Source organism: Diadema antillarum, unplaced genomic scaffold (assembly GCF_040938485.1).
Source record: "Diadema antillarum isolate AM-2024a unplaced genomic scaffold, OU_Dant_1.0 scf00000004, whole genome shotgun sequence".
In the NCBI taxonomy this organism is placed as follows: Eukaryota; Metazoa; Echinodermata; class Echinoidea; order Diadematoida; family Diadematidae; genus Diadema; species Diadema antillarum.
The window spans coordinates 863,871-890,017 of NW_027270893.1; the positions used below are offsets into that span (position 1 = coordinate 863,871).

General features: G+C 38.3%; 1 protein-coding gene across 1 annotated transcript; it reads left to right on the top strand.

The window, feature by feature from the left end:
- The first annotated feature begins 9,527 nt into the window (after positions 1 to 9,527).
- Positions 9,528 to 23,152, top strand: LOC139709181 (rRNA 2'-O-methyltransferase fibrillarin-like). The gene is made up of 10 exons (XM_071621167.1): positions 9,528 to 9,540; positions 10,332 to 10,442; positions 11,000 to 11,074; positions 12,026 to 12,085; positions 12,636 to 12,730; positions 13,895 to 14,065; positions 16,479 to 16,611; positions 18,453 to 18,565; positions 20,752 to 20,897; positions 22,513 to 23,152. Exons 1-10 carry the CDS (start codon positions 9,528 to 9,530, stop codon positions 22,532 to 22,534), a joined length of 939 nt encoding a protein of 312 aa, XP_071477268.1. The 3' UTR covers positions 22,535 to 23,152.
- Positions 23,153 to 26,147: the final 2,995 nt, after the last annotated feature.

The window sequence follows — 26,147 nt, forward strand, 5'->3', positions numbered from 1 at the left end:
ATATTTTCTTATGAATATTTATCAGATAGTCTATTGGTCAGTGTCTAATAGATCAACTTATGTTTATTAATCTTTCATTGCGACACAAACATAATTTGCATAATTACTATCATCGTGACCTTTAAATCCCAGCGGTGGTGAATACATTGCCCTGCTTGCTCCAACCAGCGAATCGATTTTATCGCGCCTACATTTTCAGCTGCTTAATCGGGGATAATTTCTTATCTACATAGGCGTAGAGATGCCCATGAACATTCCCTTTCTATTTACAGAGGGTACATATACCTCAACGCCACAAAATTCGGCAAATTTGCTATGGAGAAAGGATATAAACATATCGCCGGATCACGAACCAATAGTACGGGTGCATTGGTCGAGTAAAAATAGAATTTGTTGCCTAGTGGCTGCGCACGCCGGTGCGTAGCGGCTAATTTTACTACAATGAGACAGGCGTCCAATGAGAGATGCTATATTCTAATTGCTCTGTTGGAAGTATCCTCCCACTGTGCATATGGAATCAAGATACCGTCCAATCAGGAACAACGTCTCTGACATCACGCGTCAGACCATAATGTTATTTCGCAATGTAGAGTTGACCGATCCGTCGGAAGAAAAGAGAGAGCGGCGTGTTTGCGTATTACATTGAAAACGCGCCATAAATTACGTGAATGATTATTTTGTTTGGTACTCCAAGAGAAGAAGGCAAACGTAGGCGGCTATTGACGTTTTCTGTAAAGGGTTTTTTTGACAAAGATATCCGTCAGCTATTGATGGCTGATAATGTAAGCTCTAGAAGCCAGGTGTGGCTACCGCTGCTGAGGGTGATCACCAGTTGTATGCAAATCGCAGCTAGCTGGAAATTTCGGAGCTGTGAGGCCATGGGCTATGAACAATCCATCAACACAATATGTTGTTTATTTGCTGGAGAGGGACATGGTATGAAAGATGTGCGAGAGTACGCAAGCTAGAACATACAGGGCACTACTTCTTATTAATGACCTAACAAAATACGATACATAATGTGCCCGGGATATGTGCTCGCCATATTTCCACATTGAGACTACATTTTAAGCAATATAGCTAATGGCACAAGCAGTAGCCCTACAAATCGTACAACACAATTTCGTCTTTCCCATGGCCTATGTCTTTCTGCCATTTTCTTTATACTACACTACCAGTTGTTGCTTCGTGAACAGTAAAAACTAACTCACCGGCTGTTTGTTCGGATGTTTTGTTTATTTTGTTACCATAGAGCCTTTTATAATTATGTAGAATGACTATTATAAGAGGAAATTTATTGAAGTAGGATAGTTGAATCTGGAGTTGATTATTGTGCATGCGGTCTGCTTATAAAGTCAGCTTTATAAAAGGAAAAACATCAAGTGCATTTAATCATCTTGTTCGAATCCTGTAACATTACATGATTCACATTGGGTCTTCAACTGAGTGCATATGATTATATTTTTGACATTCATTTCTAATGCGTCTGATAGGCCCTAATGATTAGATTGGCCTATCCATAATTAAAGATGAGATTCTGAGAGTTTAAAGTATATATGTGCAATATATAGGATCATAGTCGATCGGTGTTATGTGTATGAGTATTGGTCAACTATCATGTTTCTGCGGTATAACGGTTGACTTGATTATGATAATCGTTGGGATCGGGCTGAAAGTGTAGACTAAATGGTAGTCTGCTACGTCGCGTTCGGGACGGCGTTTTGCGACTACCCTGGATGCGCCGTAAAATGCGCAGAAAACTAATCAACACGCTGTTGACGCGAGCTTCCTCTTCACGCACGCACTACGTAGATTAGACTAGAGGGGGTGTGGGTTGACTGGAGTGGTACTTAGTCTGTTTCACTAGTCCCTAAAAATTTTGCTTTGCTGCCTGAAGTACACGGTCTGTCAATTCGAAGACAGAATGCCAGCATTTAAGATCTCGGTATGTACAGTTATCGGTAGCAATCATGTGTCAATTATACAATCTTTAAAGAGGTATAACGAGACGCGGAACGCTGTCCCATTTTGTTATAGCTCATATACGGGAGTCACGTAAGTAGACTATTGCTTCAAAATCGAAAACATACGATAGGGGCGTACTGTATGTTCATGAGCCAAAGGAAGAAGGGTTGGTGAGGAGGTTGCTGGGATCTGAGTTGAGAGCTTGTGGGCATTGGATGCTGACTGGCAAATGTACGGATATAATGCAGCAAGCAGTGTACCTAGCATGAAGTCGAGCATGCACATTTGACAGATATAAGCTCTCTGCTGCCAAATAAAACCACAAAGAAGCAAACAAAACATGTCTGCTCTGATGAGGACGAAATATTTGGACGCAGACGTAATGGCAAGTCTAGACTATAGGTTTTCAATAGACGTCACGAAGCCGCGGCTGCGGTCTGCTGAACCCAAAACCGTGCGTGGTTTTCAGTCGGAAGACTTGTTCAGTTAGTCTCCGTACAAGGCGCAACCATACCGGGATGTGTCAAGGATGAATTTACTTCAAATTTTGTGCTTGTTCGATCACATTTCGTGCTTGTTATCAGCACGGGCACAAGCAGCGAACTATAATCACGCCCTTGAGATATTAGAGCGTTCAGACGGCAGGAACAGCCACAGCCGGACTCATTTTTGTCGTCGACTAAACTTGATGAAGTGTCGTCTGATGTCAAATCGGAAAGCGCAATTTGATAAGAATGCATTCTTCTTCTTTTTTTTTTTTTTTTTGCTTTTTCAAAAGAAACTACTTGGGATGGGAATCGCTAGCTCTTGTGTGTATGTGTTTTGTGTTTGTTTGTTTTGTTGTCCTTTCGTATATTTCTGGTTCGCGTACTGTCACTCATTTCTGATTTGTTGAATCCTTATTTTCTAGCCTCCGTTTTGATCTGTCTATATAGGCCCCTATTATCATTATTGTTATCACCATTATCATTATTGTCATTATCATTACTGCTACTACTATTATTATCGTCACTATGATTATTGTCATGACTATTGTAACTATTATATTATCATTATTATATTATTATTATCATTATTATTATTATTATTATTATTATTATTCATTGCATTATTCTTGTTTCTATATAAGCTGTCGATGAGGATAGCAGATTTTAAATAAACACACACACATTGTAAAAAAAATGGAAAGGATACGACGCTTCATGCATGAAAAGAGACAACAAATGAGTAAAACCATTCTTCCGTCACAAACAAATTATTTTTGAGTGTTTTTTTTTTTCCTGCGGGGTTGGAGGATGTGGTTTCATTCATATAGTATAGTCATTATTTCCTTGCTCGTAAGTGGTCATTTCTGTCGTATTTATAGTGGTGTGTGTGTGTATGTGGTGTAGATTGGGTTGTGTATGTGTTTGGTTGTTTTTGTGTGTGTTGTATGTGTGATTGTGTTAAAGAGTTGTGTGTGTTTGACATAATTGCCTTTATGAAATTTGTATTGTATTGAAAATGCAATGAAAAGAAAATTTACTGTAAATGCAAGTTCAAAATATAAACTGTGTGCGTATAAAATACACATACTGTAGGCCCTGATCATATAAATATAAGTATATATTTCTTTTCTAGAATATATTCATATTTATGATAATTAGATATATAGAGAGATTTATATGAGCATGATGTGCATTTATCTATGTGGTGTAGAAGATGATATGTTTGATGAAATTGGGTGACGGGGAAAAAAGAGGGAGAATGATGGAGAGAGAGAGAAAAAAATTCCTATCAAGTAACTAAAGAGGGCGACATTCCCCTATCTAAAGCGAAACGCAGCAAGCACCCTACATACGAGAAGCTTATAAACAAAGCTTATTGAAGAAAAAAAAAACAGAAAAATATAACGGCAGTGGGTGTGTATGAAATTGATAGAAGTGATAAGAGTGAATAATGACTACTCAGGGGCGGATCTAGGGAGGACCGCAACCGGCGCAAGCCCCCCCCCCCTTTATTTTTTGTTAAAAACAAAAGAAATAAAAAGAAAAAATGGGGGAGGGGTGCGTGCGTCCCCCCCCCCTTTAATTTTGTAAACGCACCCCCTCTTTACGGAATTCCTGGATCCGCCCCTGCTACTGTAAGAACAAAACAATAATGATAACGAATGTTGGTTCAACAAGACTATTCAATCGACAGAAGCGAGCGTTCAAAAGTAATTATCGTTATTTCCGCATTTGATAGGATAAAGACATAGATCCTGTAAATGCATCAGGTCATCTACAATTTTCTTAAAGTTACAATAAATTAACATGTACAACCTTTCAAAAATACACAGACAACTTAATTAAAGTTCAAACAGTTTAGTCTTAAGTTCCCTCTCAAAAATTTCTTCTGAGACACATAGGCGGATTTGCTGTGGTAGGCCTAATATCGAGTGTTCCAAACAACCGATCCTGCATAATGAGAACGTGCGTTCACTTGCCTATACTTTGCTGTTTGCTCGTGGGATTTGAAGTAATGTTTTGTCCTTCTGCTATCACTTGTGTTTCTGATACTATCATCGCTGTTTCGTGAAAAGATGTTCATCGTTTGTCATAATTCCATAACTTTCTTATTTCAGTTGCGATTTTGATGAGACTTTCATTATATATACGAATATTTTCTATAGTATCTTTAATAATTACCACTCTGTGTGATATGAAAACAAAAGGAAAGTCGGGATGGCGCTGCGTTTGAAATACACTTCATAACCTTTGATCGAAGACTAGCTGCATTTAAATAACTTGATAAATCCTTCCTCCCTAGGTAGTCAAAGAAAAAGAAAAAGAAATAATAAAAAACAGCAACAACACGATACGACTATACATTCATGCCTCGTATTTGTATAGTTCAGTGTGGGTCAATGCAATGGAACATCGAAACCAGTTTGAGAATGATATTATAAAATCCGGTCTGCTTCCAAGGACTGTTCCTGTATACCATTCTTTCGACCAGCAAAGATTACTAAACGCCCCCACGAGAAAACATTAAAAGCATTGTCTTTGAAATAATTAGTCACAGCTTTTCTTTCTATTCTTCTTTTTCTTTTCGTTTGTTCGCCGCCACCTAATAATTTCTTGCTGAGTCACTAGCTGGTTGAATGGTTGTGCGCCCGCCTGTTTTATAAATGCATGCACCATGAGTCGTATATATTGAAGTCCTATTATGTTCGTATAACCCATGACGACTGCGTCACAATGCACAGTCATGAAAGCATGGCTTTACCACACAAATACGATGCAGCTCTGCAAATAAAAATGCAAAGAGAAGTGGGAAGGGGGCAAGAGAGGAAGATTCAAACCCATACCCTTTCTATGCGCACATCACAATACGATGAATTTGATTAGATAATGCATAAAGCCAAGATAATCATGATTGTAGGTATATAGATTGTTGTTGCAGTATGTATTTATTTGAGTCGTAAACAAAAAGAAAAAAAAAAACCGGGACAAAAAACAAAAAACATGTGAAGAGTTTGTTCGCAAAAACCAATAAGTCCATATTTGCCAAATGGAGATATTTGCGATTAAAGGTCAAGAAAAATAAAGAGTATAATAAGAATTTTTTGCTTCTTTTGACCATAACTTCAAAAATGTACCTTTATAATATATGTAGTGACCAATATATCATTTAAAAGGTATTATTTTGTACTTTATGACAGAGACCGTATTTCAAAATCTTCAAAAATGGACTTATCTGTTTTTGCGAACAAACTCTTCATGTTAACATAATATACCAGGTTCAAGTCCTATTCTGGACACATTAACAGCAGGTGATGGCACGCTCTAATAGGGCCTACTAAAAGTTAACAAATATATGAATATAAGAACGACCTAAGTCCATGGAAGACCATTTCGAGTAAACTATAAAAAAAAAACAACAACTTCATATCTTTTTTATTTGTCCAATGATAATTCTATTTAACTGTGATGGGAAGGCAACATTGTATATATAAAATAGAACATATATTATTATGACAATTAACATTTACATTAATTGTGGAGAGGTCATTTTGTGTGGTGGACTTGGGTCGTTCTTTGATTCATATGGACTTGGGTCGTTCTTTGATTCATATACATGATATTCTGCTATAGAGATGAGAGAAGGATGAGAGAGGGCGCTATTATATGAATGTAAGAATGACCCAAGTCCTTCATTCTTACATTGATATAAGATTTAACTCATTCATTTCAGGCACTTCTGGGGGTAATTAGGATTTATCATTTATACACAAAATGAGTCCATGCATAAGCTACAATTTCCCATGTCAAACTGAATTTGGTCAAAAATTGGACTTGGGTCGTTCTTATATTCAGGTCTTCAAATCTATATAATGTAGATAATACATATCTTAGATAGATAGATAGATAGATAGATAGATAGATAGATAGATAGATAGATAGGAGATAGATAAATAGATAGATAGATAGATAGATAGATAGATTATATAGATAGGAGATAGATAAATAGATAGATAGGTAGGAGATAGACAGATAGATAGATAGATAGATAGATAGATAGATAATATATAGATAGATAATAGATAGATAGATTCTAATAGATTGATTGATTGATGGATGGATGGATGGATCGAGATAAAGCAATAGGTAAATAGATCCCAGGTGATAACAGAGAGCTAAAGATAGATATTTACACAATCATGTATGTGTATAAGCTAAAGGGGAGGTTTACATACAACAACATCTCGTTAATAAAAATGATGTACAATAATCTCTCGTATAGCAAATATAATAAAACCACTATGTTATATTGTTATATCTCGAGGACAGTACTTAGATTGACTCAGTGCAACCCATGCAGAGATGATACTTTCGTAGTCGGGGCGGATCCAGGAATTCTGTAAAGGGGGGGGGGGGGCGCAACTAATATTTCTGGTGCCACTTCCGGGTTTCATTCCTTTTTGTTTGTTTTTTCTTTTGTTTTTAACGGTAAATAAAGGGGGTTGCGCCCCCTCTGGATCCACCACTGCAGCATGTATGAGTCTGTTCTATGTCATTCTGACGTGTACATCAACATCACGTTTACAAAGATAGTCATCGGCTAATGGACCATTATCATTTGAAGAATTTCATACAAATTAGTTGGTATTACATAATACCTCAAGTCATTGTAATATTCTTATACACGTTTGTCTACAATATATCAAATCTCATGAAGAATTTTACTGTGATAATGTAAAATATTTTGATTGTGAAATGTTAAAAGTGCATCATAATTTGTTTGTTTGTTTGTTTATTGTTCCACATTCCACGTTTTAACAAAATAAACCGTAAACATGACAAAAAGAATGCATGGTGAATTGCTAAATACAACATTAAAGGCAATTGAAATGTGCATATGAGGAATCTACATAACTACAATGTGTAAGCATTGCTTGTATGGTGTAGATTCCCAGATGCTGATATGAGATTAATTCTTTCTTCATATTTACAATTGAAAGGAATAACAAAATGTATGAAATTGGGACTCTATAGACATCGAAGAATAAAAAAGAAAAAGAGAAGACAATGTCCGCCGCACAAAACTTCTGAAGAGTTGCATTGAGAATATTTGAGAATAATCCTCTTTTAAGGGTTTGTTTGCAAAAACCGATAAGTCCATTTTTGAAGATTTTGAAGTACGATCTCAGTCATAAAGTACAAAATAATACCTTTTAAATGACATATTGGTCATTACATATAAAGGTATATTTTTGAAGTTATGGTCAAAAGAAGCAAAAATTTTTTTATTATTCTCTTTATTTTTCTTGACCTTTAATCGCAAATATCTCCATTTGGCCAATATGGACTTATCGTTTTTTGCAAACAAACTCTTCTTTTCTTCTTCTTTGATCGTAACCGTAACGTGTCTATGAACGTAGAATCAGGAGAATACTAATATTCGAATTAAAAAATGACGGCAAAGACAATATAATAATGGACACTCGAATATCAGCAACACTATATAACCACTCCTTGCTGACATACACAATTATTATTTTAAGTTTGATTTTAGAAGTGTGACTTTTATTTATTCTGAGGACACGTACTGCAGATAAGGCAAATGTCAGAGCTCGACACTTTTTTGGGGGGGGGAAGGGCTGTTCGGGCCACTAAAATCTTTGATCATGAAATTTTGGTGACCCGAAAAAAAAGAGAAAATGTAGTGACTCGGAATTAAACAAACTGATTATGAAAATTCATTCTGAATAACATTTTCAGTGCCCAGTGAGCCACCACAAAATTGGAAATTTGGTAGCCCAACATCAACCTTTAGTACTCCCTGGCCACCGGGCCACCTTATGTCTAGCCCTGCCTTAAAAAAAGTAATACATGTAATCACAAAAAAAAAAAAAAGAAAATGAAAATGAAATGCAGCTTTTAAGGGACTGTACAGTACTGGTTGAGGTGGGGATTCATGTTTTGAACATTCCTAAGTGAGATAATGAGAAACCTCTTATGAAATATGAAAGAGCATGTAATTTTAAGAAGGATTCGACGTTTATTTTAATGAAATTTGGTTTTCAAATGGCTGAGATATCCCAAAAAAATGATAATTATAAAAGGCGACCGGCCACGCCTTTTACTATAGGATCTCTTTGCTTCACCTTGTTTTTTGATATCTCAGCCATTTCAAAACCGATTTTCATCCAATAAACTCTTGATGCCCCTTAGAATTGCATGCTCTTTGATATCTCATAGAGTGGTTTCTGAATATCTCGCAAAACGTTAAAAGCTAAATCCTCACCTCAACCAGAACTGTACACACCCTTAAAAGATCAGGATACATTACAATAGATAAGAAAAAGAGATTGGGAAAAGCTGCTGCTATCCTAGCAGCTGCTCTTCTGGCCTCACGCTCCTAATTCAACTCGCGCATTGCCTACCGGGAAGGCAGTACAAAGATGAGGTAATGTTATTTTTTACCAAAAAAATCATTAAAAATCAGTCAAGTGGAAAATTGCCACTTTTGGTAGTGTTTGACATTGCTTGAGGACAGGAGCTTCTGCAGGTTATGAAGAAGTTGAATGAATCAGGGTTTTTGTATTTTTAATGATTTTTTATTGATGTATGAGGTAATTTGCTATTTTTATCATTTTTGAGAGTGACTGGATGACTAGTCTCATATGGAGGCTCTTAACTTTTTTTAGAGCTGGACAACATCCCAAAATATGTTGTTTGCTTGAAAGCAGAGAAAATCTCCCTTCATCTACTTCAATTTAAAAAAATTCTACGATTCGATTGATTTTTTATGATTCATGGAATATGCTGCATTTAACACAGGTTTATATGGGAGCCCGGAAAAGGAGCGTGAGGCCTTCTGATTCTACTGTATGATGTCTGTCGCCCTCTGCGACAAATAAAGTGCTCGATCGCTCGCTCGCTGATCGCGTTGTTTTCATGAGTGTGTCGTGCACAGTAGTTCTGTGGTGTCGTGTGTGTGTGAATTAGCAGCATGTGCGTTGTGTATTGAGTGCATGCAGCTTGTGTGAGGAACGCGAACACGTGTCTTGAAACTTTAGTCAAACTCAACAAATTATGGGCCGGCCAGGTAATTTAACAGCGATCAATACTTGTCTTAGTCATGATTTGAAACGTATATGTTATTTTATGTGATATTTTCATTGAAATTAGTGTTGGCAAAAGGTGTATATTTAGGCGTGTAAGACGACTGTTCGCGTCCAGGGATCGCGTTCAGTCCCATCCATTTAATTTGGTGGCCTGTAGTGTTGGTATGCGTTCAAAATCTTGATTCAGTGAAATAAAATGTTTTGTATGTTGTCTAGACCATAGTAGAAAATATTGATGTCGCACAAGGTTCATCAAAACTACCAGTGGGATCTGTGAATACTGCCATTGGGATCCCAGTGGGCCACCACTTTGACGGAAGCCGACAAGAAGTGTGTGGCATATTAAAACACAAAGAAGTCAAATGTACACTCAAGATGTATTTATCATCAACATGTCAACATTGCCGCTTTGGGGGTTTGCTACCAATGCATGGCAATGACCATACATAGTCTTATAGAATTAGAATGGCAGTACTGTAAAAGTGGATATTTTTGCACGACTAATTTTTCACGCGGTGGGGTAAGAAGAGTTTCACATGTTTGTAATTCCGCGGAATCAAGTCATCAACTGCTGGAACATAGACCTATCTCTATGGCAAACAAAAAATATTTGTCATGTTTGTGTTCTTTTATTTTCACACTACTAGTTTTGGGTGGCGCAAAATGCGCAAAAATTTAAACACCGCAAAAATTTAATTTTTTTCATTAATCATAAAGTTTAAATGTCATCATGATCTTTGCTGTGACCTTTAACCCAACTTGCCTTTGTCAGGATTCTCCCCCAGGGGTGGCGGTTTTCGCGGTGGAGGCGACAGAGGGGGCCGCGGCGGGAGGGGCGGATTCGGTGGACGAGGAGGAAGAGGAGGTGGTGGTGGACGTGGAGGTACTGATGAGATCCATGCTTCATGTTCTTCTGTCTGTCTTTGTCACTTTTTGCTGTAATTCACACAATTTGCTGGTTGCATTGAACAAAATGTGATGATGGTTTCACATTAAATCAATTCAAAGTGAGTGTGCACAGTCAGTGAAAGAACATGTTTGTTTTGTTTTTCTTTCTTTTTCTTCAGTCAATTTCTCCTTTCTGGCTGCATAATCATGTGATTTTAGTCATTAATGAGAAAAACGAAAACAGAACCATCAGATTTTTGTGTTTCGTACTCAGCAAATATTACTTGAGACTTGTTATTTAGTTTTTCATTGAAGTCCTCTGTACTTTTTTGAGTGAATTGTGATGTCTGAAACAGACTTCTGTTCCTCTGAGCCAGCTTGTCTGTCCTGGGATGAGTGATTGAGTGAATGAATGAATGAATGAATGAATGAATGTACAGATGAATGAACAGAAGAAAGAATGAATCAGATTAAGAAAGTAAATGATAGATGCACTGTGCCAGCTATTTCAGGAATGTCTTACCATGAAGTCATGTTTGCTTCTCTTTTCAGGCTTCACTCCAAGAGGTGGCCGAGGTGGCCCCAGAGGTCGTGGGGGACCCAGGGGCAGAGGAGGTGGAGGCAGGGGTGAGTGAAGCCATGGGGAAACTAGTGCCGATTTTTATCACAAAGATGGCGAAGTTTTATACTTACAAATTTGCATTAAGCCAGGCTGACACTTGCACGACTTTTGGCCACGATTTTGTCGTAGCAAGTCGTGACCAAAATTTTGAACAATTCAAAATTCTCGTCCCGACATGGCACGCAGGTCACGATGGGTCTACGCACACTACACGCCAGTTTACGACTAGTTTGCGCACTGACACAACTCAAGTCGTGACAATGCGTGCCACAGAATCGTGCAAGTGTCAGCCTGGCTTTACTGTCTCTGTAAGTGCTTTGTGAGTATTTATGACAGAGCATGATACAGTGATACTGCTGAGTACAGTAAATAAGCTCCGTGACATTATCATGAAGGCCTAGAAGACGTTCCTAGTTAATATTCATGAGGAAAAGTGAGGGATATGTTTGTGTTAACATGTATGCGAGGTTTTAGGAAAAGTACATTTTGTTTGATTTATCCCAAGTCGAGAGACGATGTTTACATATTTTTCCTTGTTTGTTTTTTTATCAGTTGCTCCATTCTTTCTTTCTGTCTTTTTTGTCATACTGCAAATATTAATACAACTTATATGATGATCAGCTTTGCTAAGTTAGTTTGTATAATTAGAATTATTATTTTTTATTATTAATTTCATTATTATTGATATCAGCATCAGCAGTACTGACACTGCTGTTATGATTATGATTTAGAATCTTCCCACTGGACCTATTTTCATTCATGGCAGCTTTGCGCCTGAGTTATAAAGGGATATCTTCTTTGTTTGTATATAAAGCACCAACCCAACTTTATATCACAAAGAAATATCTATTGCTGAAGATGCTGTAGATCCACCATGTGCAGCTTGTCAGTTAGAGCCAAATTTGTGTCATGATAGCGTAATAACCATCATGTTTGTATTCTCTGTTCACATCCAGGAGGTCGTGGAGGATTCAGAGGGGGCAGCAAGGCGGTCATTGAACCTCACAGGTTGACCGGTAAGTTTGGGCGGGGACGAGTGTGATGATGATGCTCCTTTTGGGTTTCCCTGTTTGTTTGTTTGTTTGTTGTTGTTGTCGTTTTTATTTATTTTTTAAAGAATGGGTTCTTAGGTACATAGTTTTAAAAAAAAATAATCAAATCTTGCAGAAGTTTGTAGAACAGGATGTGCTCCTTACATTTGTGAAATGCTTGCATATTTTTAGTCTTTGAAATATGATGAATTGTGGTTTTAGTTTCTAAATTGTAGGCAAATGAATGATGAATATGACGAGGATGTGTTAGTTAGATGATGACAATAATTCTGAGTAAATCTTAAATGATATAGGCAGTCTAGTGCCCATATATTCACATGCCATGATTTGTGTAAAGGAGTCGATGATTTCTGTGAAAATGTGTTATAATGATTCAATCTCTCTGAAATACTAGGAAAGTTTAATTTTGTCGTTCATTCTGTCTCTCTCTCATTCTCTCCTGTGTCTCCTTTCCATTGGTCCGTTTGCCCATATCTGTGTGATGAACTTTGACCTCTCATATGTTATGTAACAGGTGTGTTCATTGCCAGAGGCAAGGAAGATGCGTTGGTCACAAAGAACATGGTGCCGGGAGAGTCCGTCTACGGAGAGAAGAGGATAACTGTTGAGGTTGGTCATGTGACTTCTCACTCACAGGTGAAATTTTAGCATATCATATGACCTTTGACCCCACAACCAAAAACCGCATGACAGACTTTTTTGGGATGCATATAGTCTTTGATGAAACTATATGAAGAGTTTGTTTGCAAAACCCGATAAGTCCATATTTGTTAAATGGAGGTATTTGCGATTAAAGGTCAAGAAATATAAAGAGAATAATAAGAAAATTTTTGCTTCTTTTGACCATAACTTCAAAAATATACCTTTATACGTAATGACCAATATATCATTTGAAAGGTATTATTTTGTACTTTATGACAGAGACCGTACTTCAAAATCTTCAAAAATGGACTTATCGGTTTTTGCAAACAAACTCTTCATATGTATACATGTATTTGCCAAATATGATTCTCGGGGAAAGTTTTGGGTCATAAGGTCAAAGGTCAAGCGAAAATGCTAAAATTTCACTTTTTTAATTTATATCTCAGAAATGGCTACAGATATCATCGTGAAACTTTTACATTTACATGTATTGCCTGATATTGATTCTCTGAAGTTTTGGATCATGAAGTCAAAGATCAAGGGTCAAAGGTCAGGGTAAAATGCTACAATTACACTATTTTTTTTCTCCATACCCTGAAAATAGTTGAATGTATACATGTTGCAGTGTATTAATACTTGATATATACAATTTTGCCTATGCATTACTACGCAGTGATTATGTAGGGAAGGTTTTCAGCCATAGGGTCAAAGGTCAGGTGAATATGCTAAAATTTAACAAGCTTTCTGTAGGCTCAAAGTATCATTGCGAAAATTGGTGTATGATTACCAGATAATGATTATTTGCCAATCATGTGAAGTTGTTGTCTCACATTGGCAATATGTAATGTTGACCTGTTGGAAGAATAATGCGATACGGCAGAGTGTATCTGGGCAATCACCCCCAGAGGGCAATTACCCCCCTGCTAAAACTGGTTAGTTGTAAGGTTAGAGTAAAGATTAGGGTTAGTTAGGTTTAGGGTTAGGGTTAGGACTAGGTTCAGGATTAGGCTAAGAATTAGGATCAGGGCCAGGGGAAGGGTCCGGGGTAATTGCCCTAGACCCACGGCAGAGGCATACAAGTCATAGCAACATTTCTAATTTTACCTATTTTGTTGCTGTCTGTCCATCCAGGAAGGAGAGAAGAAGCTGGAGTACCGAGCCTGGAACCCGTTCAGGTCCAAACTGGCCGCGGCCATCCTCGGTGGGGTAGACCAGATCCACATGAAGCCAGGGAGTAAGGTCCTGTACCTTGGGGCTGCCTCAGGGACCACGGTCTCCCATGTCTCAGACCTGGTCGGACCGGTGAGTTGGACCGCAGTCCTTCAGTGTGCCAAAAGCGTCACACCACAATTGGCCCTGTCCAAGAAAGTTTCCTCGAGTCCAAGAAACAATGTTTTCTGTCGTTTGGTGCCATATCTCATGATATCAGTAAACTGTATGTGCCATAAATTATATTTTGCATAGTTTTTATTTTCTCGAATTGTACGAGTCAGGTGCTCTTTGCAAATTTAGCTACACATTAAAATATTAATTCTGATCCGAACATGAATGCAATGTGCACGCGTACATTTCTCCATTTATTACTGTACTCCACGATCGCGAATTTAACCACTCACAAAATTGTTGGGCAGTCGCGATTCACGAAAAATTAGACTCACTACATGTATGCCGTATACAGTGGTCACTACATGAGATAGTTGCTGCATTGGATGTTGCACAATCTGTTGGTATGTGTAGCAGCATTTATTGACTTTGTGAATGAATATATGAAGCTCTTTCAATTCATATGCAGGAGATCGTTCTCAAATTGCTACTCTACCCTCAATTTTGATTTTGTGAATAGCATTAACACCTCCCGCAAATTTCTGTTGTTGAATTCTGTGCTTTCATGAATACCAGGAGATTAGAAGAATGAAACCTTTTCCATTTGACATGATCTCCAGTGGTACTATAAATGTTGTCATTATTGCTCATAATGACTGAATAGTCCTGTTAGTCAGTGATCCACAATGAGCATACTGGTGTTTGTGTTTAATTGTCCCCGCCGAACGAGTTCGAGCAGGGGACTATGAAACGGGCTCCGTACGTGTGTGTGTCCGTGTGTCCGTCCGTCTGTCCGTCCGTCCGTCCGTGTGTCCGTGTGTCCGTGTGTCCGTGTGTGCGTCCGTGTGTGATCAAAATCTTCAATTTGCTACTTCTCTGTCATTTATGAGCCAATTTTGATTCTGTTTGCTTTATATGATAGCACTACATGGGAGCTTTGAAACTTCTACACAGAATTTCAGTCGTGACCTTTGACCTTGACCTTTGACCTATATTGTACATTTTGCTACAAAATGCTACTCCTTCGCCATTTCTAACCCGATTTCGATTCCGTTTGCTTTATGTGATGGCACTAGGTGAGGGCTTCAAAACTTCTACACAGAATTTTGACCTTTGACTTCTTTGACCTTTGACCTTGATTTTTGACCTGTATTGTACATTTTGCTACAAAATGCTACTCCTTCGCCATTTCTAACCCGATTTCGATTCCGTTTGCTTTATGTGATGGCACTAGGTGAGGGCTTCAAAACTTCTACACAGAATTTTGACCTTAGACTTCTTTGACCTTTGACCTTGATTTTTTGACCTATATTGTACATTTTGCTACAAAATGCTACTCCTTCGCCATTTCTAACCCGATTTCGATTCCGTTTGCTTTATGTGATGGCACTAGGTGAGGGCTTCAAAACTTCTACACAGAATTTTGACCTTTGACTTCTTTGACCTTTGACCTTGATTTTTGACCTATATTGTACATTTTGCTACGAAATGCTACTCCTTCGCCATTTTTAACCCGATTTCGATTCCGTTTGCTTTATATGATGGCACTAGTTGAGGGCTTCAAAACTTCTACACAGAATTTTGACCTTTGACTTCTTTGACCTTTGACCTTGATTTTTGACCTATATTGTACATTTTGCTACAGAATGCTACTCCTTCGCCATTTCTAACCCGATTTCGATTCCGTTTGCTTTATGTGATAGCACTAGGTGAGGGCTTCAAAACATCTACACAGAATTTTGACCTTTGTCTTCTTTGACCTTTGACCTTGATTTTTGACCTATATTGTACATTGGCTACAAAATGCTACTCCTTCGCCATTTCTAACCCAATTTCGATTCCATTTGCTTTATGTGATGGCACTAGGTGAGGGCTTCAAAACTTCTACACAGAATTTCGACCTTAGACTTCTTTGACCTTTGACCTTGATTTTTTACCTATATTGCACATTTTGTTACAAAATGCTACTTCCGGCGGGGACATATGTTACGCACCGCGTAATTTCTACTTTTCCTTGTTTCTTTTGGTAAATAGCAAGAAACAATGCAAAGTATATACAGATGAAATGTATCTGCAAGCATTAAATCTGTCATCATGATGGACTACTGTAAAAGTGGATATTTTCATGCGAGTATATTTTCACACTTGGCCAGGTAAGATGAATTTCGCATGTTTTTAGTTCTGCAGAATCAGTGCCAACATATGGTTTGCAAAGATATTCATGTGCTAATAGTTTCGCGCTAGCTTCTGGTTGCACGAAAGGCATGAAAATTTCCATATTTACAATACCTGTGAATGTACCATGCTACTAGCATGTGAAGATGATGGCATGGAGAGAGTTGAATGAATTGGTGACGAGGTTTGAGCTACGATTGTTTGTCATTGTTCGCAGGAGGGCCTCGTGTACGCCGTCGAGTTCTCGCACAGGTCAGGTCGTGACCTCATCAACGTCGCCAAGAAGCGGACCAACATCATTCCCATCATCGAAGATGCGCGGCACCCTCACAAGTACCGCATGCTAGTCGGTAAGGCGCCAGAGTGAATTCGTTCTGATAGATAATGTAGGGATGTTAACCGATATTGTTCTTACAGAGCTATCCAGCACCAATGTCTAGAGATTAAATCATTGAATAGACATCAGTTATTCTCCCATATCCATATTACACTACCCCAGCCTTCATTTTTTGACTCTGGCATTGTTACACTTGGTGGCTTCTCTGACTCATATCCAGTGCATTCTTGGATTTTTATTGGGGGGGGGGGGGGGATGATACTGAAAATTAACTTGAGATAAACTTGACAAGTTAAGATAAACTTGACATATTTTAGCGAAGTGCATGGATGCATAAAGGATTGACGGAATCATGTGTTTAATTGATTACACATTATAATGCTTTTTTGTCATTTCAATTTCATGATGACCCTCTTTTTTCTCAATTTCCTGTCAGCATCTCATTCTTATTATGCCAGATATTGGGCCGGATGCATAAACGCTAGCAATTGCTTGTGCTAGCCTTTTACTCGAATCCGTATGCATAAAATCAAGCAATTGCTTGCGAGCAGAAGCTTTTGCTAGCAAGCACAAGCAATTGCTTGCTGCCCGCAAGCAATTGCTGAGAGACCAAGCATTTGCTTAAAAACATATGCATAAAACATACCTTTTGCTTGTTCTTTCTAGCAATTGCTTACGATTTTCCAAGCTCTGTAAAATGAGCTTGAGCTTTTGCTTAATTGGGACGTTCCCTTTTAAGTATCATTTTCACATTCATAAAAGAAAGACCACGCTTGTGTAGGAGTGGTATAAATCTCCGAGAAATTACTCAAGAAACCTTTTCGTTTCAACAACGGGAATGTCCAATGGTTAGCACGCAAAATGTGATGAAAAACAGGTAGGATGTCTGACTTCGGTGGAGAGCAAGGAGACCTCTCTCCACGTGCGATCTGGCAGATCCGGGCTAACTATAAGCAGTGATGGGAATCAGCCAGTACGTGTGTGTATATAGATGTGTGTGTGTGCATTTATGAGTGCCATTTCATAGCTCTTCTGCTATGTGAGGAAATGTTTCCGCACACACATGCCCGTTCAAATACATGCTGTCACACTCACCTTTGTTCATGTGTTCGCACAGGCGTGACATTCCTTTTGTTGAAAACGTAAGCAATTGCTTGTGTGGGACAAGCAAAAGGTATGAGCACAAGCGAAAGGTTATACATATATGGATTTTAGCAATTGCTTGAGCTAGACCTTTTGCTGGACGAGCTTGTGCTTTTGCTTGCAGCAATTGCTTACAAGCAATTGCTTGTTTTATGCATTCGGCCCATTGTTGCAACACCATCCCAGTTCTCAACAGAGGAGTAGGATATTAGTGAACAGTAGGTTAGTAGTATGCTGATTTTCACTGGAGCCAAATAGGGTGAGAACATCACCTTTCTAGTCTACTGGGTGTGCTTGAGGCAAGGAGTGTTGGAGTTTCTCCTTCAGATCGATATTATTTCAAGGTTTTGAGTTACGTCTCGTTTGATGTTTTTCAATTAGGCTTCTGTAAATCAAGAAATATTCGCGGCATGAAGTTTTTCACGAATTGGAGCCGGCGGCCTTTTTCGTGGTATAAAGTTTTTGCAAATTACCACTGGCATTCAATGCATAATATAGTATAGACAAGTGTGTATTTTAATTTTGGGATCCTTGGCTCTCGTGAAATTCATGAAATTATAATGCACGCAATAAAATGCACGCAAAAATTTATGATTTTGATAGTATTAGGGTGTCTGTTGAAAAAATACATGGCTGTTGCTATGTTGGTTGGTTTGTTTGTGTCTTGTTTTTTGTTCAAATTGTAAATCAAATTTTTTGCCTCTCTCCAAGGTATGGTGGATTGCGTGTTTGCCGACGTAGCTCAGCCTGACCAGGCTAGGATTGTAGCCATCAATGCACACAACTTCCTCAAGAACGAGGGCCACTTTGTTATCTCAATAAAGGTGAGTGCCAGACCCAGCGATTTTCCTTCCACAGTTCGTCTATAATGTGTCCAAGGAAGACAAGAAACCAACAATTTTCTTAATTTACCATTTGCAGATGAAACAAAAACCCAGCATTAGTGCTTTAACCCTATATCTGTCACATACGCCGTAGCCAGACTGCTCAGGCATTTTGCAGTGCACAGACACAAGATTGTTGATGGCCATTTCTGATTATTATTATTGACATTAATGTGTCATGTTATACATCATTTGAAAGCTTATGGTCTAAACTTTCATTTTCCATAATAATCTGAGTGAGGGCGCACTTCAATTTTAAGTAGGACGCCCTCTTATGTCACATAATTATCAATGTAGACTTATTTCTACATGTTACCACCTCATTTTTCCACACAACATGAGCTTGCATCACAAAAAGGTATCATAGATGTTGTAGAGAATTTATTCAGCTTTCAGATGGTATGATTTTTTCATCAATAGCATCAGTACTTTTCATTTTATGAACAAAAGTCTGTGGCAATTACAACCCAGATTTCACACATTTTGTGTAATTTCTGATTTTGTGAGTGATGTTGGCCTGAAAGTAGACAAAGCGTGTTTGTATCTTGTCAAGCTGAAAATATAAATTGAATTGTGCTTTTTCCTTTCAAATTTATGTTAATCTTGTCCTGTGATAATGCCATAATGATAAGATAATCTAAGGATAAAAAATGTTATTGAAAATATTCAGACGTTGGGAGTGTCCATGCATTCCAGTTGATCATCACATGCTAGTCTACGACTTTCTGCACTTTCCTTATTGAAACAGAATTAACTATCACAGCAGTCATTTTCTTTATGATAAACCTGCATTGAACTAAAGTTTCGCATAGTGACGGTTTCATCATATAATAATAATAAACAGTCAAACATACCCCAACATCAAGACTGTACAACTTCAGCCCGCCAGCAGGAAGCTACTGTAACCCTATTGCTCCTTACACCTGCCCCGCCGGCCCCGGCTAACTAGAGACCCATTGCACTGCTGTTAGTGCTGAGTAAAACAGTTGCAACTCCTGTACCGAATGTGCAGTGTTCATCTATTCTTCAGATCATTTATGAGGCCGATATTACTGAAACTATACCCCTTCACAGAATTCAGAGATGTTGAAATCCCTAATCTGAATGTTTTCACTTCATGTTTTACTATTTTGACTTAGATAAAATAGATGAAAATTGACCCACGTGTACAATCTTTTCATCGCTCGCGGCGATCTCTATTACAGTCCCACATATACAGATTCGTGTAAGTTCTCCACACATGGCAAAACTGTACACAATACATTGCAGTCTGAATGCAAATGAACATGGGCGGGGCCACCACAATTTCTTGGACTTTGAGAAAGCTTTCCTGATTGGTTAAAGGTGGGGAAGCTTTTTTCACGCTGGAAATCATTTCGTTACACTGTCAGCCAATCACAAATGAGTTTATAGAGTGGTAGTGTCATAGCCTTTGAAGTAATCTGTCAATCAAAATAGGGCCGATAATATCGGCCGAAGCATTTCTATTGCAGTTTTTGGGCCGATTTAATCGGCCCGTGACAGAGATAGGGTTAAAATAGTTCCAAAATGTGAGTTAGGGATAGAAACAACCACTGTGAAAATTTGAATCAGTAAAATCGATGTTAAGTATTGGTAGATATGCAAAATGTGAACAATAGTTAAAATAAAAATGTTTCCAGACTAAACTGTCCACAGTTACGGTTTATTGAGAAAAATACTGACGTCTCCTTATATTTTAGGCTCTATTACAAAATTTTTATATGAGAGGGTGTTTTGTGGTACAACAGACCTACACATATGCATGAAAGGTGATATCTTAAACATTTTTCAAATCACTGCTCCAAATGGTAAAGAGGACCTTTAAGAGATATCGTTATATTATTCAGGCCTGTGGATGCTGAGATGTGCAAGTGTTGCCATACCTTGCAAATTTCAATTTCTCCATTTTCACCAAGACACATCTGAAGAAACAAAGTTTCAATATTGTACACTTTCAAAACTGAAAGAAACCAGCAAAGGAGAAGAATTATGTGCAAGCCAGTGTGTGTCCTTAGCTCAGGAAAGATTTGACTAATGTGACATGAACTTTGTTCCCCCCCCCCCCCCCACCAATCCTTGTCAATAATATCCCACCCAACCTTCAGGCAAACTGCATCGACTCCACGGCCCAGCCAGAGGCCGTCTTTGCCGGCGAGGTCAAGAAGCTGCAGGCGGAGCGGCTCAAACCCCAGGAGCAGCTGACCCTTGAACCCTACGAGAGAGATCACGCCGTCGTCGTCGGCATCTACAGGTGACTTAACATTCCACTTAACCCGTTGGGGACGGGCTGATTTTGCTACAACACACTTTTCCCATAGACACTTGACCAAGTATACTCGGGACTTGTCCTCAACGGGTTAAAGAGAAATTAAATCGTGATGTTTTGTTGCTTTGCATGAAATAGAAAAATCTGTCAAATATATCAGTAGATGAGAGAAGCACTCTGAGAGTGCAGACCTCTGCCAAGCAGCTCATTTCCACCACTGATCTTGTTCTTCCATAGAGGTTAGTGATTTCCATCCGTATGTGTGCATGCTGAAAAATCACCTGATTTCCCAATATAGAAGCCTTTTGTTATGTTATCAACTTCCAGCTGCGCGGCGCCTCGTCCTAACAGGAACTAGAGCACTTTAGTGCGCTTATGCAAACCTCAAAAATATGCGCAGCTTGAACTCTTAAGTTCATTGTCCCTGCCTGCCAAAATATTGAAACTCCTTCATAAAATCCATTAAAAATTCTTGGATCTCTACCAAAATGGAATCATCTCTTCCTTGTGTCATTCTCAACCTTTCCTGTAAGTTTCATCTAAATCCGTTCTCGGCTTTTTGAGCTATTTTGCACATAGACAGACAAATAAATAAACGAAAGAACAAACAAAACAATGCGGATGAAAACATAACCTTCCTTGGCAAAGATAGACATTTGGGAAGGAAAATTGTTCATTTAGTTACAATTTCTAAAAGTTAAGATAGTAAGACGTACTGGTAACTGTGTGATTTATGGTAGGTGTTGAGCAGCACTCAATTCGGCTAGCTTTCCTAGCTGACTGGCACAAATCCCTCAAAACTTAAAATGCCATTGAAAAGGGGCCATACTAATCCCCCCCCCCCCCCCCCATTCCAACCCAATCCTATTGTGTCACTGTGCCCTCCGTAGGGGACTTGGCATTGTTATATTATGCCTGAGCGGTTTACCTAGTTTGTTACTGCAATGTTGAGTTCTTGTGTTGTTCAAATGCATGGAGTGGTGTGGAGAAGGGTGTAATTGTGAAGGGAGTTTGCAGTGTCATCAACTGTTGTCGGCCATTTGACAGTCCTGAGGAGGACTTTTCGTTGTCAGGAGAGAGAAGTCAGATGCCAGACAGATTATCTCCTCTGAAATGTCACATTTGTGACAGGGCAAAAATCTTGTTATAGTGCGTGGTCATGCACTACACCGAAGAACTTAAGTCTGCCCAGAAAGAATGCAAACAGTCCTTTCTCATGTCTCTCAGATAGCGACACTGCTAGGTTGAGTTTGTGCAAGAATCACTCTCGGGCTTAGCGAGTTACAGCCGAGTTCAAGTACTGTACGATGAAGGCGGCAGCAATCTTACAAGCAGAAAATTACGATATCCAATTCATAATAACTCGGGTACTTCCCTCGCATTCACTCGTACATTATTATTCTGAGTGGATAATACCATTCAAGCTGTTCACTTTTCTTAATACTTCATGTCCTAGATCCGGGTCATTTGCCATGGACTTTTCGCTTCTCTCGGTCCCATATACTTTCTCTTTCTATCTTTTTCTTTCCTGCACAATGTATCTGTCTGTATTTCTTTCACCATGCCATTTGTTTTGTTTCCTCCATCTCACCCACTGCAGACCGCCACCCAAGAAGAAGTGAAGAGCTGGAGCAGTAGAAGGGAGTTTCTGCACAACTATGTTTCAAAATGCACACTACAACTTGCAAGCAGGTGTCCACCGAGAACTTGAATGAGGACCTCCCCCATGTGTCTAATTTTTTTTTTTTCCCCACCCTATTTCGGGTTTGACACTCCCCCAAACATGCTGGTTGTAAGGACATCTATATTTCAAATGCACCTCATACACTTAATAAAGACTGCAGCGCTGACAATGGACCAAGCTACAATAGGAGAATGACTAGGAGGAGAAAATGGAGGACTTTTTTTCGTCGTGGACATAAATCATAATGGGACAGCAGTGATCATCACTTTGGGCCAAAATGAACAGATGGCTTTCTTCCTCAGTAGATAACTTGACACAGTGGCTACGAAGATGAGTCCATACATAAAACAAAAATACAGTCAACCTCGCCTAAGCTGACCTAGCACATTTCGAAAGACTGGCTGAGTCTAAGAAAATTCTGCCCCATATAAATACAGTCAACCCAGCTTAAGTCGACCTAGCTTAAGTCAAATAATTGCCTAAGTCGAAGGTCTTTTATCCTCTTCTCTTTGTATTCTATTGATTTTAATCCCTCATGAGTGGAATTTTCCCTAAGTCAAAGCTATTTTTGCAGTCCAAATAAATTTGACTTTGGCAAGGTTGACTGTAGTAACATGTAATAATTCTATTGTGTAAGTCAAAACTTGCATAAGTCAAAGGGTTTTCTCAGGTCCTCTTAGCTTTGACTTAGGCGAGGTAGACTGTATGTAACACCATTGCTTGTATTTATGCTCCAACATGGAAATCAGGAATAAGTTCCCCAAAGTCATAAAAGAATCATATTATACTTTTTAATAACCACTTCTTACAGTGTACTGTAGCTAGCTTTTGGAACAATTGTCAGATGTAACTGATATTGCCAAATTGATGATTGATTTATTGTGATTATCTCTGCTCACAGATTTTTTTTTAATCTTCTTTTGTGATATCACTATTGATGTAAAGAATTCTTTTGTTTGCTAGGAATACTTGTAGGATTACTATTATTATTCTTTTCTCTCTTTTTTTTTTTGTGGTCAATATTCATTTTGTGTTAAGTGATGTCTGTGTGTATTTACCTGTAAATAAATTCTTATATTCATTCATTTTAATGACATTTGGTTCCACATGTAATGTCAGCTGAAACAAAGCTGGGGTAAGCACTGTGTACAATGCCCATGGATTCAAAACCAGTAAGTGTTCTGTCTTATGAAGCTTTCTGAGCCTATTATTGGGGGTTGCCAATGTACTAATTTACTGTATGTTAAAAAAAAAGAAAACTGCAAGAATTGATCGGTTCTGAAGCATATTTAGTTGTCCTGATTCAGACTAAAGAAATCATTGTTTGCACAATTTTGTCTGGATTGATTTTAAGATCATGCTCATATTTACATAAGATATGAATTAAAAAAGAAGAAGAAAATATTACACATTAAGAAGTGGTACTAACCCCCCCCCCCCCCCCATTTTGTTTTAAAGACAACTACATATCTGTGATGTATAATGTAATTGATCGAAAGTAACACAATGTTTTTTCCTGTGTGAAGGATTGGATAATTTGGCCATTTGGGACTTTCATAATCTTGACAACAAAATTGTACACTGCATTGGGTTTAAAAACTGCACCAAAGTACATGTAGTTTCACAGTACATACAAGATGGTGCATTTCAAGAAATGTTTTATATGAAATAAACATTTTAATTCTTATGTACATATATGATGCTCTGTCGGTTTCTCCTCAGTTATGTTGATGTGTGGTTGGTGGTTGAAAGAGAAAGAAAGAAAATGAAGGGAAAAGATGGAGAAAAGAGAAAGAGAGATGCGCAGATAAAGAGATGATCAAGAAAGACAACAACAACAACAACAAAATCTGGAAGAGCTTTGAAGTGACTTGCTCTGAATCAAATTATTGACCGATTCCTTGTACCGGTTTGTGTATTATCGGCATAGGCAGCGACATTACTGCAGTGTCCCGGCTGACCCCCCCTCCCTCTCCCCCACCCCTCTCACGCGCACGGAATGAAAAACTGATGCATGGTTGTTTTAGCCAATAGGAGTCTCGTACGAACACTTGCTTAGTGCACGAACCTTTGTAACAAGTGCGCGTACTCCTGCTACTAAGTGCGCGATAAACATGTTGCCCGGGGGTGGGGGAGAGGAGGGGGGGTCAGCTAGGACACCGCAATTTGAGCTAATGGCTGCGCCCAGTGCCACAAATTGTCTGCTGCCCTCAACGAGTCCGAATCGGTCAATACCCATTCTTACAGCACAGATGAAAGTCATAAAGATTGAAATGGATATGACAAAGCCCTCTATATGGTAGACTCTGATCACAAAGTCCACAAAACCAGGAAAATCGCTTTGTGTAAACCTTAGGGCAAGAAAATTTATTGATGTTCATCATAACATGAATCCTATCAAAAACAGACTCTTTCAAACATTGATGCATTATGACAACCAAATGATTGCTTTTGAACAACTGCACAGGTTTCTTCTAATTCCGCATCAATCCCACGTTAAACTGCCAAATACAGTGTACAAGCTACAAAGAAAAGGGCATAAAATTATACGTGTACTACATGAGCAAAGAGAGGTGTATATCCGGCAGCAGATTGTAAATAACGGGAGACGGGCTTCTGCATTGAAGAGAGGAATTTGAACTACCAGATAAAGTCTTATAAAGCTCAATTCCACAGTCCCTAAACTCACATATCAATATATAGACATAATGAGATGCATAGAGTGGTAAAAGTTTCTAAAAACAGCACATAATGTAATTAAGGGGAATTAACCTGAAACGTGTGCAGATTGAGAGAATGCAGCAACATTAGTAGAACACATCAGTGAAAGTTTGAGGAAAATTGGACAATCTATTCAAAAGTTATGAATTTTTAAAAGTGGGTGACGAGACCGCTGGATCAGAAGACTATACTACTGATCATGACATCACTAAATATTGTACTACAATATAACAGAAATACATGTATAACGAAAATTCCACAAAATATCATTTTATATGAAAAGTACACATTTTAGAGACTTGTTACTGACATATGTCACGGGTAATATTATTTCCCCTGCTTTCTGACAGAGGTAAATCTAGTGTTATTTCATAATGCTACAAAAGTTACAAAATGCTGAATTTCTTTAGATTTTCCTTATTTAGTAGTGCATATGTGTTGTCATGATCCGTAGTAGTCTGATCCTGCAGTCTCATCTCCAAAACTTCAAAGATTCATAACTTTTGAACGGATTGCCTGATTTTCCTCAAATTTTCATTGATGTTTTCTTCTATATACATTGCTCCATTCAACATGTATTTTGGGGGTTCATTCTCCTTTGAGGTAAGTTCTTCAATGACTCATGTTTTACCGAACTAGTTATGTTCGTTGCAACAAAAATATTCCAATCAGACGAGGATACAATGCCAATATCTCAACTTACCCATAAATGTATTCAAAGATTAAGATTAATGAAAAATCATGTTTTGGGTGATAGTTGACCTAATATTACCCCTTTCTTCCCCTAGAGATCATAATCTACTGGGTTGATATATACTATATAACTGATT

Bases quoted from the DNA above. Each gene is read 5' to 3' on its own strand.
- LOC139709181 (XM_071621167.1), top strand. The intron at 12,731-13,894 runs GTTGGTCATGTG...CTGTCCATCCAG, and splicing joins AGAAGAGGATAACTGTTGAG to GAAGGAGAGAAGAAGCTGGA. The intron at 18,566-20,751 runs GTGAGTGCCAGA...CCCAACCTTCAG, and splicing joins ACTTTGTTATCTCAATAAAG to GCAAACTGCATCGACTCCAC.